This window comes from Crassostrea angulata, chromosome 8 (assembly GCF_025612915.1).
Source record: "Crassostrea angulata isolate pt1a10 chromosome 8, ASM2561291v2, whole genome shotgun sequence".
In the NCBI taxonomy this organism is placed as follows: Eukaryota; Metazoa; Mollusca; class Bivalvia; order Ostreida; family Ostreidae; genus Magallana; species Magallana angulata.
This window is the reverse complement of record NC_069118.1, coordinates 56,291,829-56,309,541: the sequence shown is the minus strand read 5'-3', so window position 1 is coordinate 56,309,541 and position 17,713 is coordinate 56,291,829. Positions and strand designations below refer to the sequence as shown.

At 34.7% G+C, this 17,713-nt stretch overlaps 1 protein-coding gene across 4 annotated transcripts in view; it reads right to left on the bottom strand.

Annotated features, from left to right (window-relative positions):
- LOC128158606 (transient receptor potential cation channel subfamily M member 2-like) overlaps nt 1-17,713 on the bottom strand; it is a 37,074-nt gene that overhangs the window by 13,376 nt on the left and 5,985 nt on the right. For 3 of the 4 annotated variants that reach the window (XM_052821528.1, XM_052821530.1, XM_052821529.1), the window contains exons 5-11: nt 14,769-14,880; nt 14,186-14,324; nt 13,188-13,320; nt 9,728-9,848; nt 7,472-7,710; nt 2,237-2,341; nt 584-655 (exon numbers count right to left, since the gene is read on the bottom strand). In XM_052821528.1, coding sequence (XP_052677488.1) covers nt 584-655; nt 2,237-2,341; nt 7,472-7,710; nt 9,728-9,848; nt 13,188-13,320; nt 14,186-14,324; nt 14,769-14,880 — 921 coding nt within the window. The remainder of the gene's footprint in view (nt 1-583; nt 656-2,236; nt 2,342-7,471; nt 7,711-9,727; nt 9,849-13,187; nt 13,321-14,185; nt 14,325-14,768; nt 14,881-17,713) is intronic. The other variant, XM_052821531.1, reaches the window with a different exon arrangement.

Sequence of the window (17,713 nt, the reverse complement as noted above, 5' to 3'; positions counted from 1 at the left end):
GGCTTTCAGTTTAGGTGAGCAAAACCTCTTTAAAAAAAAAGATTATCACAAAAATCAACAACAACATATCATGATAAGAAAATGATAAAGTTTCTAAAATTGTATCACCTCGTCAAATTAAAGGGGCCAAGGCACGATTTGAAATTGATGATTTTAAATTCATTCGTTTCATAAGTTAAGTATAAAATGAGTTTGGGGTTTTTAATGATTAGCCAAAATTCGAATTTTATAAGTCAAGTCAAAAGCGAGATACAGCTAGATAATCTCGATCTTTGACATTCAAATTTTTCAAATAGTCACTATTATTACTTTATCAACATTTTATGTTTTCAGTGTCAGTGTATATATTGATATATTAACTATACACTAAAACTGAAAAAATAAAATTTGAAAATGTTCAGTTCAAATCGTGTCTAGTCCCCTTTAAGGGGGATGTGCGGCTAATCCAGTCTCGGGAAGAAACAAGCCAGTTCAAGAAATGTTTACATTTTAATCCTCAAATGTGCAAGATGGCCGCACATCTCCCTTAAGGACGATGAATAAAAAAACCGATTTTGATATTTTTTCAGACCTGTTTAATTACCTTAATAACCCAGAACAAATCATCATCTTCCTTGATACCATCACTTGGATCTTCATTTATTTGAAACCGTTTCTGAATCAAACAATTAGAGAATATGAAAACACTCAGATACATTTGGCAGTATTAGAAGCTCTCTTCAACAGCCTTGAATTGACCCGTGAACCCACTCTCGGAGCAGTGTGTGACCATTTTAAGAAGAACTCGGCCATCTAGACAAGTCTAGGAACTTGCCTTTGAAACGAACAAAATCTAGAAACAGTTACATAACATACGGTCTTTGAGATTCAAGTGAAGTGAAAAGTTATATCATTCTTAAATAAGATCTTTGTCATACACATTTTATCATAATTTGAATTAAGATACATTTGAAAAACTAAAAAATATATGTCCACTTGCTACATGTAATAACCTTCATATGGTTCTTTTCTTCACGTCTGTCAAAAAGATATATATTGCTCTATAAGCAATATTTCTTATTATTTCTAATGCATTGTGTATCGGTAAGATCCAATCAATTAAAGTTACTAGTATTACAAATTATTTCAGTTCTATTTCTAAAACTTTATATAGTGTCACGGTGTGCCGGACTTCGTCATCAAAAGCTTGAAAAGCAAGTTTTTGGTCTTCCCTAGATTACGGATTGCTCAGTGCCCAGATTAATGAATTTTCCGGTAAAATTTGGTTCAACAACAATGCCACTTACTCTGTAAAGCGCTATTTTCTGGTGATATTTGGTGTAACAACAATGCCACTTACGTGGTACGGTGACACCGTAATTTAACGTCTATCATTCTATTGTGACACTAACTCTACATTCAGTTACTTGATCAAGTTGGTCTAACTGTACAGTGTCAGTGACTCGGGTTATTTAATCAGAGTCAGTTACTGGGTAAAGTTCGAAATCAGTATAGTTGGACACTTTTTCGATATAGTTGGTCTGTCTGTAATTAGTCACTTACTTGGTGAAGTTGCTCTACCTGTAATCACTTTCTCAAAACAATAAGTCACTTAATTGGTGCAGTTATTCACAAACTGGGTAAAGTTAAATACTTACTAGTTACAGATAGTTAATAAGTAAAGTTGGTCACTTACTTGGTACAGTAAGTCACTTCCTGGGTAAAAAGTCAATAACTTAATAAATTTAGTCACTAACTTGGTACAGTTAGTCAACTAACCAGTTAGTCACTTACTGGTACAGTTAGTAACTAACTGGGTACAGTTAGTCACTTCGTGGATACAATTAGTCATATACTTGGTACGGTTAGTCACTCATCGATACACTTAGTTACTTACCTGGAGCAGTCAGTCATTTAGTGAATATAGTAAGTCACTGGCTTGGTACAGTTAGTAACTAATTTGGTACAGTTAGTCACATACTCGGTACCGTTAGTCATTTAATCAGGACAGTTAGTCACAAAATAAATTGGTATTTAGCTATAGTCACATACTCGGTACCGTTAGTCACTAAATCAGTACAGTTAGTCACAAAATTGGTACAGTTAGTCAAATACTCGGTACAATTACTCACTAACACAGTTAGTCACTTATGTGGTACAGTTAGTGACTTACTCGGTACAGTTGGTCACATATTCGGTAACTTTAGTCCCTTAATCAGTACAGTTAGTCACTTACTCGGTACGGTCAGTTACTTACGTGGTACAGTTTGTCTATCTGCTCTGTTGACAGAGACAGGTTCAAGTCCAGAAGAGCCTCGACATAATCCGTCCTGTTGGTGAGCAAGGCCTCCAGCAACAGTTCCTGAAACCACACAGCTCACACTTTAGTTCTTTCTAATATCTTCATAAAGTTAACCAGCCAGCTAATAGTAAAGCATTTGCTTAAATCGGAGCTTAATATCAGTATAGAGTTAACCAAACAGCCTATACTTATATTTTTGCTAAATATCAGTATAGAGTTAACCAGACAGCCTATACTTATATTTTTGCTAAATATTTGTATAGAGTTAACCAGACAGCCTATACTTAAGTTTTTGCTAAATATCAGTATAGAGTTAACCAGACAGCCTATACTTATATTTTTGCTAAATATCAGTATAGAGTTAACCAGACAGCTTATACTTAAGTTTTTGCTAAATATTTGTATAGAGTTAACCAGACAGCCTATACTTAAGTTTTTGCTAAATATTTGTATAGAGTTAACCAGACAGCCTATACTTAAGTTTTTGCTAAATATCAGTATAGAGTTAACCAGACAGCCTATAACACTGTGCCGGATAATTATGCCAGTGCCAAGGTGGCATTTTTGCACCCGCTTAAGATGCAGTTTCGGTAAAATCCATGTATACCAAATATTAGACAATTGTTTAGTGAGTATATAACCACTTTTATGTTCAGTGTGTTTCACCTGACAGGTGAGATATTTACCTTTAAAAATTAATATCCCATCGGAAAATGATAATTCCCATAGGAGAATTGACTCTCCTACAGGAAATATTGACAATCCTATAGGATTTTTTAAAAGTCCTGTAGGAATTATATTTCCTATAGGAGAATGGTAATTCCTGTAGGAATTTGATTCAGACATGTAGTTTTCCTATAGGATATTAAGTGTTCCTAACGGATTTTATCAATTCCTATAGGAATTAAAATTCCTATAGGAAGTTCTTGTATTCCGATAGGAAATTTCAAATTACCTATAGGAATATTGATTTTCCTATGGGAAAAATTATTTTCCTATAGGAATTTATTTTTGAAAGGTAAATATCTTACCTGACAGGTGAGATACACTGATAACAAAGGTGGTTGTTAACTCTTTAAACAATGGTCTATCATATGGCATATTTGAATTTTTCGATATATGCAGCTTAAGCGGGTGCAAAAATGCCACCTTGGCACTGGCATAATTATCCGGCACAGTGTTCTATACTTAAGTTTTTGCTAAATATTTGTATAGAGTTAACCAGACAGCTTATACTTAAGTTTTTGCTAAATATTTGTATAGAATTAACCAGACAGCTTATACTTAAGTTTTTGCTAAATATTTGTATAGAGTTAACCAGACAGCCTATACTTAAGTTTTTGCTAAATATCAGTATAGAGTTAACAAGACAGCCTATACTTAAGATTTTGTTAAATATCAGTATAGAGTTAACAAGACAGCCTATACTTAAGTTTTTGCTAAATATTTGTATAGAGTTAACCAGACAGCCTATACTTAAGTTTTTGCTAAATATCAGTATAGAGTTAACAAGACAGCCTATACTTAAGATTTTGTTAAATATCAGTATAGAGTTAACAAGACAGCCTATACTTAAGTTTTTGCTAAATATTTGTATAGAGTTAACAAGACAGCCTATACTTAAGTTTTCGCTAATATCAGTATAAAGATAACCAGACAGCCTATATTTAAGTTTTTGCTTAATATCAGTATAAAGTTAACCAAAAAGCTTATACTTAAGTTTTTGCTATATACCAGTAAAGAGTTAACCAGACAGCTTATACTTAAGTTTTTGCTAAATATCAGTATAGAGTTAACCAGACAGCTTATACTTAAGTGTTTGCTAAATATCAGTATAGAGTTAACCAGACAGCCTATACTTAAGTTTTCGCTGATATCAGTATAAAGTTAACCAGACAGCCTATACTTAAGCTTTTGCTTAATATCAGTATAAAGTTAAGTAGACAGCTAACAGTAAAGCTCTCGCTTTAGTCACTTAATACCAGTCCAAAGTAAAGCAGACAGCTCCCACCTAAGTTCAAACTTAAATCGTTTTATACCAGTAAAGAGTTATACAATCATCAAGCGTGTCAGATGAAATAAGTAAAAGGTACAACACTATTGTTCTCTTTGTAAAATCTTCAATTCGTTTATGACAATGTCATCTTTTATTATCATTGCCGCTTTAGTGTGCTTTTTTCGATAGCATCGCGATCAATTCTGTCAGCTACCTTTAGCATAAACAATAACCGCCTTTGGTGAGCTTTGATTGGTTAACTCGTTTTCTTAGGCTGGGATATCTATTCACGCTCACGCAATGCAGGAGCTCAAGGATTTCACAAAAATAGTACGCCTAGCTCTCTCCACGATGGGAAACAGGTTGTTGACCGTGATTTGCGGCGATGACGTTAAATAAAATATATTCATAAATGGCTTGTGATCTGTGTTCATTCCACGTATATAAAAGTATGATCATGTGCATGCATTACTTACTAACCATAACCAGTCCAACTGGTGGAAATGAATTCGTTAGCTGGTTTTTAAATTTTTTTCTGAAAAGATTGCTACTTTCATAAACCGCATAAAGCGAAAAAAAAGCATTTTGTTGTTACATCTCTCTCTCTTAACAAATTAATAAATTGATCGTAAAAAAGGGAAATCAGCTAAGTTATTGTGAATGTACATCAGTACATTAGATAAAAGAAAACAGCCAAAAAATCTTCTATAGGAATTTAAGTCTGACATCAGCATGGTTATTTCGTTCAGTCGGTGATTTTCCTCAGATCGCTAAAGGTTTCGACCAATCGATAAAAGGGGCTTGTAGATTTCAGTCCTGTCAGTTTCAACAGAGCTTTGAATATACAATCAATATCCGAGAGGGAATCGTACTATATGATGTAAATATATAATCAAAGTACTGAAGTACTGACGGGTGTTGATTTTATCGATTATCAATTATTTTAAAATCAATTTATCTTGCATGGCAATTAGTTTCTAGTTTGAATTTGAATTACGCACTTTTTTATAATATGAATTTTTAGACTTTTCCGAGAAGAATTTCGAGAAACCCCATATGAATCATGTTGTGTAATATTTAAAGATATATTTCAAATACTAGTACTAGTATGTATTAGTTATCGAAACAATTCTAAAAATTGTATGGATCCAAGCACTATTGATATTGAACTCTAGTCTCGTTTAACTAGACGCTCCGCTATCTCCGTTAATATCCGACAAGCAAGAGAGCCCCCTCTCTGCTTGTCGCAGATTTACGGAGACAGCTGAGCGTCTGGTTGACCGAGACTATATTAACTCTGGCGTAGGAATACATGAAACTACAAAACTATTTAAATTGTTCGTAGTACAGGTATATAAAACTTGACTCAAAGTGTATATAGATAAGTTTCCTTAAAAAACAATGCTTCAGCATACATTACATCGAATTTTTTTCTATTATTTTCAAGAACTTAGTCTGGTCAGCGGTGATGATTTGTGCTTAGGTCCAAACGCTGTTTCACTTTCGGTTTGCCAGAGTAATTGCATAGGAGAGTTGATTTAAATCAACTCCCAAAAATTACGACTTTTGAATCGTTTTCCGTGGTCGGTTAGCCTAAATGTTGATTTTTAGGAGAAAGATTGGGCAAGTAAAACAGGAACTATGAACAATAGTAAACTGAATGAAATATTTTTCAAAATGGATTATTTGCACAGAATGAGGTATGCAATAACGTTAATATGCTCAAAACTAGCGTAAACTTTGTGCACCGTAAATTACAGGTATCGTATGTACTGCTTCTAAAATACATATACATATATGTAGTCTAGCCAAAGTTTTCCTCGTAGAGCTAATGCTATATGTACCGTATGCAGTATACACTTTAAAAAAAAAATACCCCAGTTCCAACAACCAAAAGTAACTCTATGAATTGTTCATTCTCTCATAATAAGTTGTTGTTCTGTTCGTGCATAATTTAGTCTGCACCAGCAGCCAATCAGCGATAAGTCTACACCAGCAGCCAATCAGCGGATAGCTGTATCCACCTATCAGAAAGTTTGTGGCTAAGGGACGGGTTTTTGTATGCATGAAACAGCTGACATAATTGAACGTGACACTATCGGAAAAAGAACACCAAGGTGTGTTCAGAGAAATAATACCTTTCTGAGTGTACAATGATAACTAGCTGCAATAATGTAGCCCTCTCCCGATTTTTGGGGGGCAGAGAGCTACAGCTCCATAGGATCTCCGTAATGGTGCAAGTGCCCGAGTGATTCACTCCCACAACGATTTCGGCTAAAATTGTGTATAAATAACAATAACATTTGCATTTCTTACCTGAACTCAAAACTGAGTTGTGTTTGGCATAAACTAATCCAAAAATATCAAGTTTAGTCCATTTATCGGTTATTTTTCGTGTATATCAATAATGCGAGTTGAATGTGTCCGCTATATGTTTACTGACCTTGACCGGTTTTATTTTGGTACAGCCAATGAAAACAAAGAAGCGGATCTTAAACTGAATATAGGAATGTTCCTATTTTAAACATAATTAACGCGGTAAAAATGAATTTTCTATAATATACCTTTTCCCTAAATAATGATTTAGTGATAGTACATAGAAAGACCGCTTTACACTGACAGTCGTTATCAAACCCATAAAAACTCCAGGCGTAAATCCCATAAAATCATGCGAGAACTGCCGACTGATAATCATGCTGATGTGCTTTATCTGGTTTTGACTCATATACGGTTAGTTTGTTAAATCTGAATTAAAAAATCATTTTATCTAAAGGAAGTCAGATATAAAAATGATCTCTGCTGCAATAAAAAAAAAATGTTTGCACCTATGGAATTGTAGCCCTCTACAGTAACCATCAGATATAAGAAATCGGAGAGGGCTACATTATTGCAGCTAAAAGATAACTCAATCAACCAGCTGGAATTTTTTAAATACTAGTAGTCTCCAAAAGAGGCCAATGTGCAATTTCTATGGATAAACATTCTACATTAGGAATTCGTTAAAACTGTAGCCTGCATTAATTTGTATACTACTGTACATATTTTAATAAAGAAAAAAAAAACCTATAGTTACCACTGTTTCATGTATATAAAATAAAATAATTAATATATTTTAAAAAAAATTGACACCTTTGATAAATTTAATTTTGTAAGAAAAATAAGCCTTTAAGCATTTTTGTTGTCATTAAATTTACCTTAGCTGTCTCGGTGAATTGCTCAGAGACCCTCGAGTCATTCTCATTCAAATGCTTAGAAAACTGAAAGAAAAAGTCCAAAGGAAGCGAAAACGGTGATGAGAATGATGTTAACGAGTGGGTCTCGTGAATTTTCGCAATGTGCCACGTGCTTTTTTCTCTTTTCCAGTTTACTGACACGCAGTAAGATCTGCTGCGGTCTTTCCTTGATACATCTTTGTGAGAACGCCCGATGGTATCTAGAATTAAGGATTTAAAAAGTAAATGAAATTAACAAAGGAATACACATCCACGTTACTTCAAACAATTTAAAGACCTTGACACACCTTGATACAGGTAACACAATTTGATGTACTTTAATTAATTGTTAATTTCTCAAAATGTGTTATATTTTCTGTACATCTTTTTAACGGATTATGACCAAATATACCAAATGCAAAGGATCACTTGTATATAACAAAAGAATTGACCCAAAGGGGAGTTCGATTTCCTAAAAAAAACTTTTGAAAATTAAGGTTCATTTAATATTTTCTTCTGTAGTAAACATATTTCAAAATTGATCAAATTTTCATTTAGAGCCTAGCATATTGCGCTTGTAAGTCTTAAATTGACCTTCAAATTAGCTTAAACATCATTTTTGCAGTAAAACGGTCTATATCTGCATATACTTTGGCCTAAAAATCAATCAGGGCAGGCCTGTCCCCTTAAAAACTAAGATATTTTGATAGGTTTTGATCAAAGGAATAAATTAAGATAAATTTTTTAGGGGCACCCCTGCTCTGAGGTCGAAATTTGCGAAAAACCTACAAATATTTCTAAAAATTATTTATACTATAGTAGTTTATTTAGATGTGTAACACCTGTAAGTTGTGAATAGTTAATTTGGTTACACAGCTGTCACTTACCGCACATCCAATTGTTTTTTGTGTATCCCGATTCGATTCCACCTGTTGGCATGATTTTTCTTTTTTAAAACTATCTGTTTGTATAAACACGTTTCTTTACATTCAGGATTATGCATTTTGTATTTTTCTCCGATTTTCTTTTTTTAATGCACGTTTGCTCTTCAAATTGAAGACAGTTATGAAAAAGTATGTACTGAGCTGAAATCACTCAACCGTAACAATACTTAAGTGTAAGCACTCTTTGTTTGAGGACAAGAAACATTCAATCTGTGTTACTCGAGATAGGTGTCACGTAAAAAAAATCATTCCGAGCAAAAACTGTTGCATTTGCCTTTCCAGAACATCCATAGGAAATGGCACAATTGTGGGAGAAGTACTGCAAAGTAGATGCAGTTCGTTCTTTGCAAAGAACGTTTGCATTGGTGTCTTTTTTGCCCGTTAAGAACCACATTAATATGAGAACTTGCTTGTCAATCGTTGTGAAAAAAAAAATAAGTTCAAATATAAAATAATCTTTTAAAAACATTGCTTCTGACTAAAGCAAATGAATATGTTCCTTTTTGCTGATACGGATCTGGTTTATGAATTTTAAATTATCGTGTTAAAAACTGGATGAGATATAAGGAACATATATCCACGATTTTAACGTCATTGTGAACACGGCATATGTGAGAATTTAATTATCGTAATTATGATCCTGTACGGGAATGTAGTAAAATCACATATTTCTTAATTTTACAGGATATTTTATTAATAGTTTCAATAGTATCTTTTCATAAATAACAATTTTTTATTTGTCATTGAGTTCATTATAATTAGTAATGAACTTATTGACAATCAATTTTTTTAACTACTAATAGACAATAGAATAAATGAAAATTTATGCATAAAACGACCTTTAAAATCGCGTAACGCGAGACTTTCGATAGTTGCTAATGTGTCCCTTGGTTGTAAATAAACACATATAAAGTACCGTATTATAGAAAGTAAACAGAAAATAAAATTTAAAGATAATAATAAAAGTATAAAAAAAATCATCCATAACTCATGCTGCTCGGACAACGACTGGGAAGTTTTTTCGATCAGTATACATTATGAGAACTAGAACCTAAGAGTTTGCTGTGTTTGGACTAAAATCAAGATGTGGAACGGACATCGATATGCTCTATGTAAAGACAGACACAAATATCGGCCTAATAGGTCAATTCTTTTGTAATATACAAGTGATCCTTTGATAGAAGATATGCGAGTATCCTCTCTTTTGACAAAATACACAGCATATACTAATTAACTTTGATCTTTGTCAATAGATTTTGATTTACTTAATTATTTGATAGGTATTGAAACGTACTCTTTTGCCTGTTTCCCTTTACGTAATCCATCTCTTCATGTGACCAGGCCCTATATACAAGCTCACCCACCATTGCTGCAAACTCTTCCTCATTCTTGTTTTGAAGGTCGAACACGTCCACCTAAATGAACCAATGACAAGATGGACCAGTGACAAGGTGGACCAATGACAAGGTGCACCAATGACAAGGTGAACCAATAAAAAGGTGGACCAATGACAAGGCGAACCAATGACAAGGTGGACCAATGACAAGATGGACCAGTGACAAAGTGGACCAATGACAAGGTGCACCAATGACAAGGTGAACCAATAAAAAGGTGGACCAATGACAAGGCGAACCAATGACAAGGTGGACCAATGACAAGATGGACCAATGACAAGGTGGATTAATGACAAGGTGGACCAATGACAAGGTGAACCAATGACAAGGTGGACCAATGACAAGGTGGATTAATGACAAGGTGGGCCAATGACAAGGTGGACCAATGACAAGATGGACCAATGACAAGGTGGACCAATGACAAGATGGACCAATGACAAGGTGGATTAATGACAAGGTGGACCAATGACAAGGTGAACCAATGACAAGGTGAACCAATGACAATGTGAACCAATGACAAGGTGGATTAATGACAAGGTGGACCAATGACAAGATGAACCAATGACAAGGTGAACCAATGACAAGATGGACCAATGACAAGGTGGACCAATGACAAGATGAACCAATGACAAGGTGGATTAATGACAAGGTGGACCAATGACAAGATGAACCAATGACAAGGTGAACCAATGACGAGATGGACCAATGACAAGATGGACCAATGACAAGGTGAACCAATGACAAGGTGCACCAATGACAAGATGGAATAATGACAAGGTGGGTCAATGACAAGGTGGACCAATGACAAGGTGGACAAATGACAAGGTTGATTAATGACAAGGTAGACCAATGACAAGGTGGACCAATGACAAGGTGGATTAATGACAAGGTGGACCAATGACAAGATGAACCAATTACAAGGTGAACCAATGAAAAGATGGACCAATGACAAGGTGGACCAATGACAAGGTGGATTAATGACAAGATGGACCAATGACAAAGTGGACCAATGACAAGGTTGATTAATGACAAGGTGGACCAATGACAAGGTGAGCCAATTACAAGGGAGACCAATGACATGATTGACCAATTACAAGGTGGACCAATGACAAGGTGAACCAATGACAAGGTTGACCAATGACAAGGTGGATTAATGACAAGGTGGGCCAATGACAAGGTGGACCAATGATAAGGAGGATTAATGACAAGGTAGACCAATGACAAGGTGGACCAATTACAAGGTGGAATAATGACAAGGTGGACCAATGAAAAAGGTGGACCAATGACAAGGTGAACCAATGACAAGGTGAACCAATGACAAGGTGGACCAATGACAAGGTGAAATAATGACAAGGTGGACCAATGACAAGGTTGATTAATTACAAGGTGGACCAATGACAAGGTGGACCAATGACAAGGTGAACCAATGACAAGGTGGACCAATGACAAGGTGGATTTATGACAAGGTGGGCCAATGACAAGGTGGACCAATGACAAGGAGGATAAATGACAATGTGAACCAATGACAAGATGGACCAATGACAAGGTGGATTTATGACAAGGTGGATTTATGACAAGATTGACCAATGACAAGGTGGACCAATGACAAGGTGGATAAATGACAAGGTGGATTAATGACAAGGTGAACCAATGACAAGGTGAAACAATGACAAGGTGAACCAATGACAAGGTGGATTAATGACAAGGTAGACCAATGACAAGGTGAACCAATGACAAGGTGGATTAATGACAAAGTAGACCAATAACAAGGTATACCAAAAGATAAGGTAGACCAATGACAAGGTATACCAATGACAAGGTAAACCAATGACAACATAGACAAATGACAAGGAAGACCAATGACAAAAGGGACCAAGGATAAGTTGGACCAGTGACAAGGTGGACTACAATCGCAACTTCTTGGGCCTTTCCCGCAGGCTTGGAAAAACACCTCGAATGTATTAGCTAGGCGTCTATGACAACCCCCCTTTTTATAAAACTTGATATAAATACAACACATTTTACGATCTGTTGAGATGTAAGCTAAACTTCATTAAAGGAAATGATTTAACCTAAAATATAACACAGAAGCGACTTATAAGGCTTTTTAGCCGATACTTATTTTAATGGGAATCGACTCCATTTTGTATAAAATTCTAACATCCGATAATGTAGATATATTCGAGGTGCTTTTCCGAGCTTGCCGGAAAGGCCCGAAAAGTTGCGATTGAGTGGACTAATGACAAGGTAGACCAATTACAAGGTAGACAAATTACAAGGTTGACCGATGACAAGGTACATGTAGACCAATAACAAGGTGGACCAATGACAAGGTAGACCGATGACAAGATAGACAAATGACAACATAGACTAATTACAAGGTGGACCAATGACAAGGTGGACCAATGCCAAGGTACATGTAGACTAATGACAAGGTAGATCAATAACAAGGTGGACCAATGACAAGGTGGATCAATGACAAGGTAGACCAATGAAAAGGTAGATCAATGACAAGGTAGACCAATGACAAGATAGACAAATGACAATGTGGACAAATGAGGGAGACCATTGAAAAGTTAGACCGATAACAAGGTGGATCAACGACAAGGTGGACCAATGACAAGGTAGACCAATGACAAGGTAGATCAATGACAAAGTAGACCAATGAGCAATGATCAACATTTAGAAAGTACAGTCATGCCTTTCAAATACACAAGGTACAAAAACTAGGTGGACCAATGACAAGGTTGACCAATGACAAGGTAGACCAATGAGCAATGATCAACATTTAGAGAGTACAGTCATGCCTCTCAAATACACAATCTACAAAAACTAGGTGGACCAATGACAAGGTTGACCAATGACAAGGTGAACCAATGAGCAATGATCAACATTTAGAGAGTACAGTCATGCCTCTCAAATACACAAGCTACAAAAATGATAATTAACACTGTAAAGAAACTAATATTCGCTCACTAAACAGTTCATGTATATGAATTTATATGAACATGGATGTGGGTAAGATTTGTCAGCGAAAATAAGTAGTCGCGAACAACTTTATCTTGCGAAATAAAGACATTGCGAATAGAAGTCCGTTTACAGTAGTCACACTATCATTGACTTTATTCATTTTGGAGCACTAAAATATATTTGTATTAAACGCTTAGTTTTCATATATACATGAATCATTTAGAATTGTTTAACGTTTTCTTGAGATGCCATTAAAACGTAAGCATTTTCGTCATTTTTGTAAATTATTTCTGCTAAAAAATAAATCCTTCTTTTGTATTTAGAATTTACAATGTATGACCCATATAATTTCGACAGTGACGGATACATGTACATCTAGATTGCACCTACTAAGAAGGCTTTGTCTCCTATGGTCTCCAAGTCTCGTTCTAGTTCGTTCACTACGACCTCCTCCAACTGAATACCAAACAATGTAGGCAGAAATATTCTCCAGTCCAAACTTTGGTTATTTTTTACTGCGTTTCTGAAGAATGAATTTGGAAAAAACAAATCATAAACTTTCAATTCTTGTTTTAATCGGTTTTTTTTTAAATATCGTAGGAGGAGCTTAATTTCAATACTCCGTACTACACTTATTTTTGATTTGACTTCGCTTATAATGGTTATTGAGCCCTAAAACCCTCATTAATAAAAACTTTCACTTTATAACATTCAAACATGCCTTGATCGTAGTTTGAAGGTTAACAGTTTACTAAGTAATAGACAATGAAACATTCCCGAAAATTAAAAATGTGATGCCGTCGATAAATAATGCTACAGATAAACGACACAAGGAAACTTTTAACCATACGTGTATAAACTGTATATTGCACGAAACATACCAAATCAATTAGAATTAAGTTATTTGAACAAGATGATCTTCTGGGGAGGGGGGAGGGAGGGGGAGGGGGGGGGTTAAGCGGGAATATCTGTTTAAACTGGCTACCATATGATACAAATATTGGATACACGTTCTTGCCACTTTTAAATGTCTAGTAATCTTCTCCAGCAGTGTGATGGTTTTTAAAGTGGAAGCTATGTATTATATAAATGGGTTGTATGAATGCTCTAGCGACTTAATGTATAACCACCCTCTCCATGGACTATGGAATATATACATGTGCTGAGCTGGCTATTACATATATGTATGGGCTATATACATATACGTACAACTTTATATATAGACATTCTCTCCATGGTTTGTGGAGTACCTACATATGTTGAGCCGGCTAATGTACTTAACATTTAACCATCCTGGCAATGGAGTGGATTGCGTGGTACATAATTTTACTGAACTGGTTATAGTACTTGATATTAAAGCCTCCCCTCCATAAAGTCGGGGTACCTACATGTGTTGAGCCAGTAGGTCGGCGGCCCCTCCCGTACCCTGGACCACCACCACGGGGATACCGCTCTCGGTGGCCCGCCTCACGTGATCTACGGCGGACAGGTCCCCCTCCACGAGAACCAGCAACACCGCGTTCCTTTCTGTGGTGGAATAAACAAATAGAAACTCAGTAGATTCGTCTGTTTACTACTGAGACCATTCTTGGAATCAACAATCAAATCAGTAACAGTAAAATCATTTATACAATTTGTCAAAACATTGATGATTTCATTTCCTTTCCCTCTTTTTATTGGATTTTTGAAATGGAAGATTAAAAAATTATGTGATACAATTCCTTTAATTTATTAAATATATATGCGTCAAATTATGACTGTAAAATGTATATTTAACCGTGTTTTTCTTTGAAGAGGGAAAACTGTATTTTGTTATCAAACAAAATCAACGCACTAAAAGCTAGTTAACTTTTTAAATAATTAGTTAGTGAGAGAGAGAGAGAGAGAGAGAGAGAGAGAGTAGTACTAACTAATGTAGACTTTTTACAGTTTACATGCATCTATGAGCGAAACAAGATTGTTTAAAGTTACCATTGGCTTGAGGTCTGTGTAGTCTGCTCTCAAACGTTAGTCTGAAATCTATGTAGTCAGTGTTACAGGCATGGGCACGTAGACTCATGTACACACTATTGTTATACTCATCCTGTAGAAAATAAATCATCAACAATTTTAAAATTAGATAAAATAAATTTCATGCTCGAAAATTCACCTCTGTCGAATTCGCATTGATTCACTTCACGCAGGATATTAAAATGTTGTTTAAAATTGGTTTTGCCGCAAATTCAAGAGAAGAGACTAGAGCAAATATTCATGGAAAGGTATTGTCAGGTAGCGCCTATATCTGAAGACTAGCAAGTTGCTGTTTGTGTTAAGGTTTTTGGGTTTTTTTATATTAAACATTTTGCTTTTTTTTTATATACTATCTAATTCGCATCCCGCTTCAAAAACAAAAAATGACATTTTTTTAAAAATCTAATCTGACATCATTTTAAATAGGTTATACATAAATAGTAACTTAAAACCTTTATTTTTCATAACTCAATGATAAGAAAATAAATATATACTATTCATATATTTATTTCTTCAACGCATATCAAGAGCAAATTTGCTTAATTAAGTTGTATTCAATTGCATAATTCTTCAATATGTCTAAGATTTTTTTTTATTTATCATTTCCGTGTTTTCTCCAGTAATAGACCAACGATACAGGGAAACATAATAAAATAAAATAGATTTTACTAACATTTAACTTTATCTAAAAAAGATCACAACTTAAAATTTCAGTTTTCAGATTATCCAATGGGTATGCTTGATATCAATGATTTCTAACGGCGGGCTTCTGATTCGATATCTACATATAAACAACGAGGAAATGCTCTCACACGAGATTCCTATCTGATATCCGGTAGATATCTGATATCCGGTTGGTACGTGCCCTAATATCAAAGGCTGATCATTGGATTTTTAAAAAAGATATAGCCACATGATCTATTTTTTAAATTTTGAGATAAGATTATTTAATCATACACTAACACGTAGTAAAGAATTTTTGATTTACTTATATAAAAAATATCCACATCCTTCCAACCATCAACTAATCATCACATATTGAATAATATGTTATCATATTATGTATTATACAAGTATTACGCAATAAGATAGAAAGTCTTAAATCATTGCATGTTTCACAGCCACGAGAGTACATTTATATACGGAAGGTGAAACAACAAAGAAGATGTAAATGTAACACTCTGAGTAATATTACACATTAGAACCACAGGCTGGATTTAAATCAAAGAACTGAAGTACTGAAAGCCGAGCTCTTTTGATGTGTCATTATGCATATTGTGTAGTAAAAACTGGTAATCTCTCTCTCTTTAGCGCTGTCTCTCTCTCTCTCTCTCTCTCTCTCTCTCTCTCTCTCTCTCTCTCTCTCTCTCTCTCTCTCTCTCTCTCTCTCTCATGCTTTTAAAGTCGGAAATGCGCCAGAGAGCGACTGAATTGTTTATTGTTTTGTAAGCGACTATAAATAAAATCAAAGTACTGAAGAACTGACGGGAGTTGATTTTGTCGATATTTATTTATTTTATAATCAATGATGTGTTATTTTGCATGACAAGTACATGAAGTTTCTAATTTGAATTACGCACATTTTTATAATATGAATTTTTGGACTTTTTCGACAAGAATGTCGAGAAACCCCCATATAAATCATGTTAAATAATATTTAAAGATAAAATTAATTTAATCAAACTATTTATCAGTAATAGAAATATTTCTCGAAAATTGTATGGATCAAAGCAATATTTAACTCTATTCTTGTTCAACCAAACGCTTGGCTGACACCGTAAATCTCCGACAAGGATTTACGGAGACAGCCGAGTGTCGAGTTGAACGAGACTATATTGAACTCTGGCGTAGGAATACATACGACTACAAAAAATATTATTTTCAAGGTATTTATAAATAACTTTCCTTGAAAAACAATGCTTTAGCATACATTACATCGAATTTATCAATCATTTTCAAGAACTAAGTCTTGTCAGCAGCAATGATTTGAGCTGAGGTCCAAACACTGTTTCACTTTCGGTTTGTCTGAGTAACTGCATAGGAGAGTTGATTAAAATCAACTCCCAATTATGCCTCTCTAATAGAAAATCAAAGTACTGAAGTACTGACGGGAGTTGATTTTATCGATTATTATTTATCTTAAAATCATCAATATGTTAATTTGCTTGGCAAGTAGTTTATAATCTGTATTTGAATTACGCACATTTTTATAATATGAATTCTCGGACTTTTCCGACAAGAATTTCGAGAAAACCTTAAGTGAATCATGTTGTGGAATATTTAAAACATAAATTGATTTCATCAAATTATGTATCGGTATTCGATATATTTCAACAACTGTATGGATCCAATCAATAATGAACTCTAGTCTCGTTCAATCAGATGCTCGGCTATCTCCGTTAATCTCCGAAAAATAAGAGATTCCAGGTCACGGGATAGCTTGATGATGCGACCTCTAAATATAGTACGGAGACAGCCGATGGTTGAACGAGACTATATTGAACTCTGGCGTAGGAATACATACGACTGCAAAAAACTTCTTAATTGTTCGTAATATTTAAAATCGGACTATCTCCAAGGTATTTATAAATAAGTTTCCTTTAAAAAATGTGTCAGCGTACTTTACATCGAATTTAACGATTATTTTTAAGAACTAAGTCTTGTCAGCGGTGATGATTTATGCTTAGGTCTAAACACTGTTTCAGTTTCGGTTTGTTAGAGTAACTGCATAGGAGAGTTGATTAAAATCAACTCCCAAAAATCAACAGTTGCATTGAAATTTGAAACGAGCGTTATAAAATCAACCCCTTCCTTTCATTACTTCGATGTGCAGCCAAACACCAATGCTTCGAAAAGTAGTTCATGGAAATTCATGCGCATTGTATATGTGCCTAAAACGCATAGTC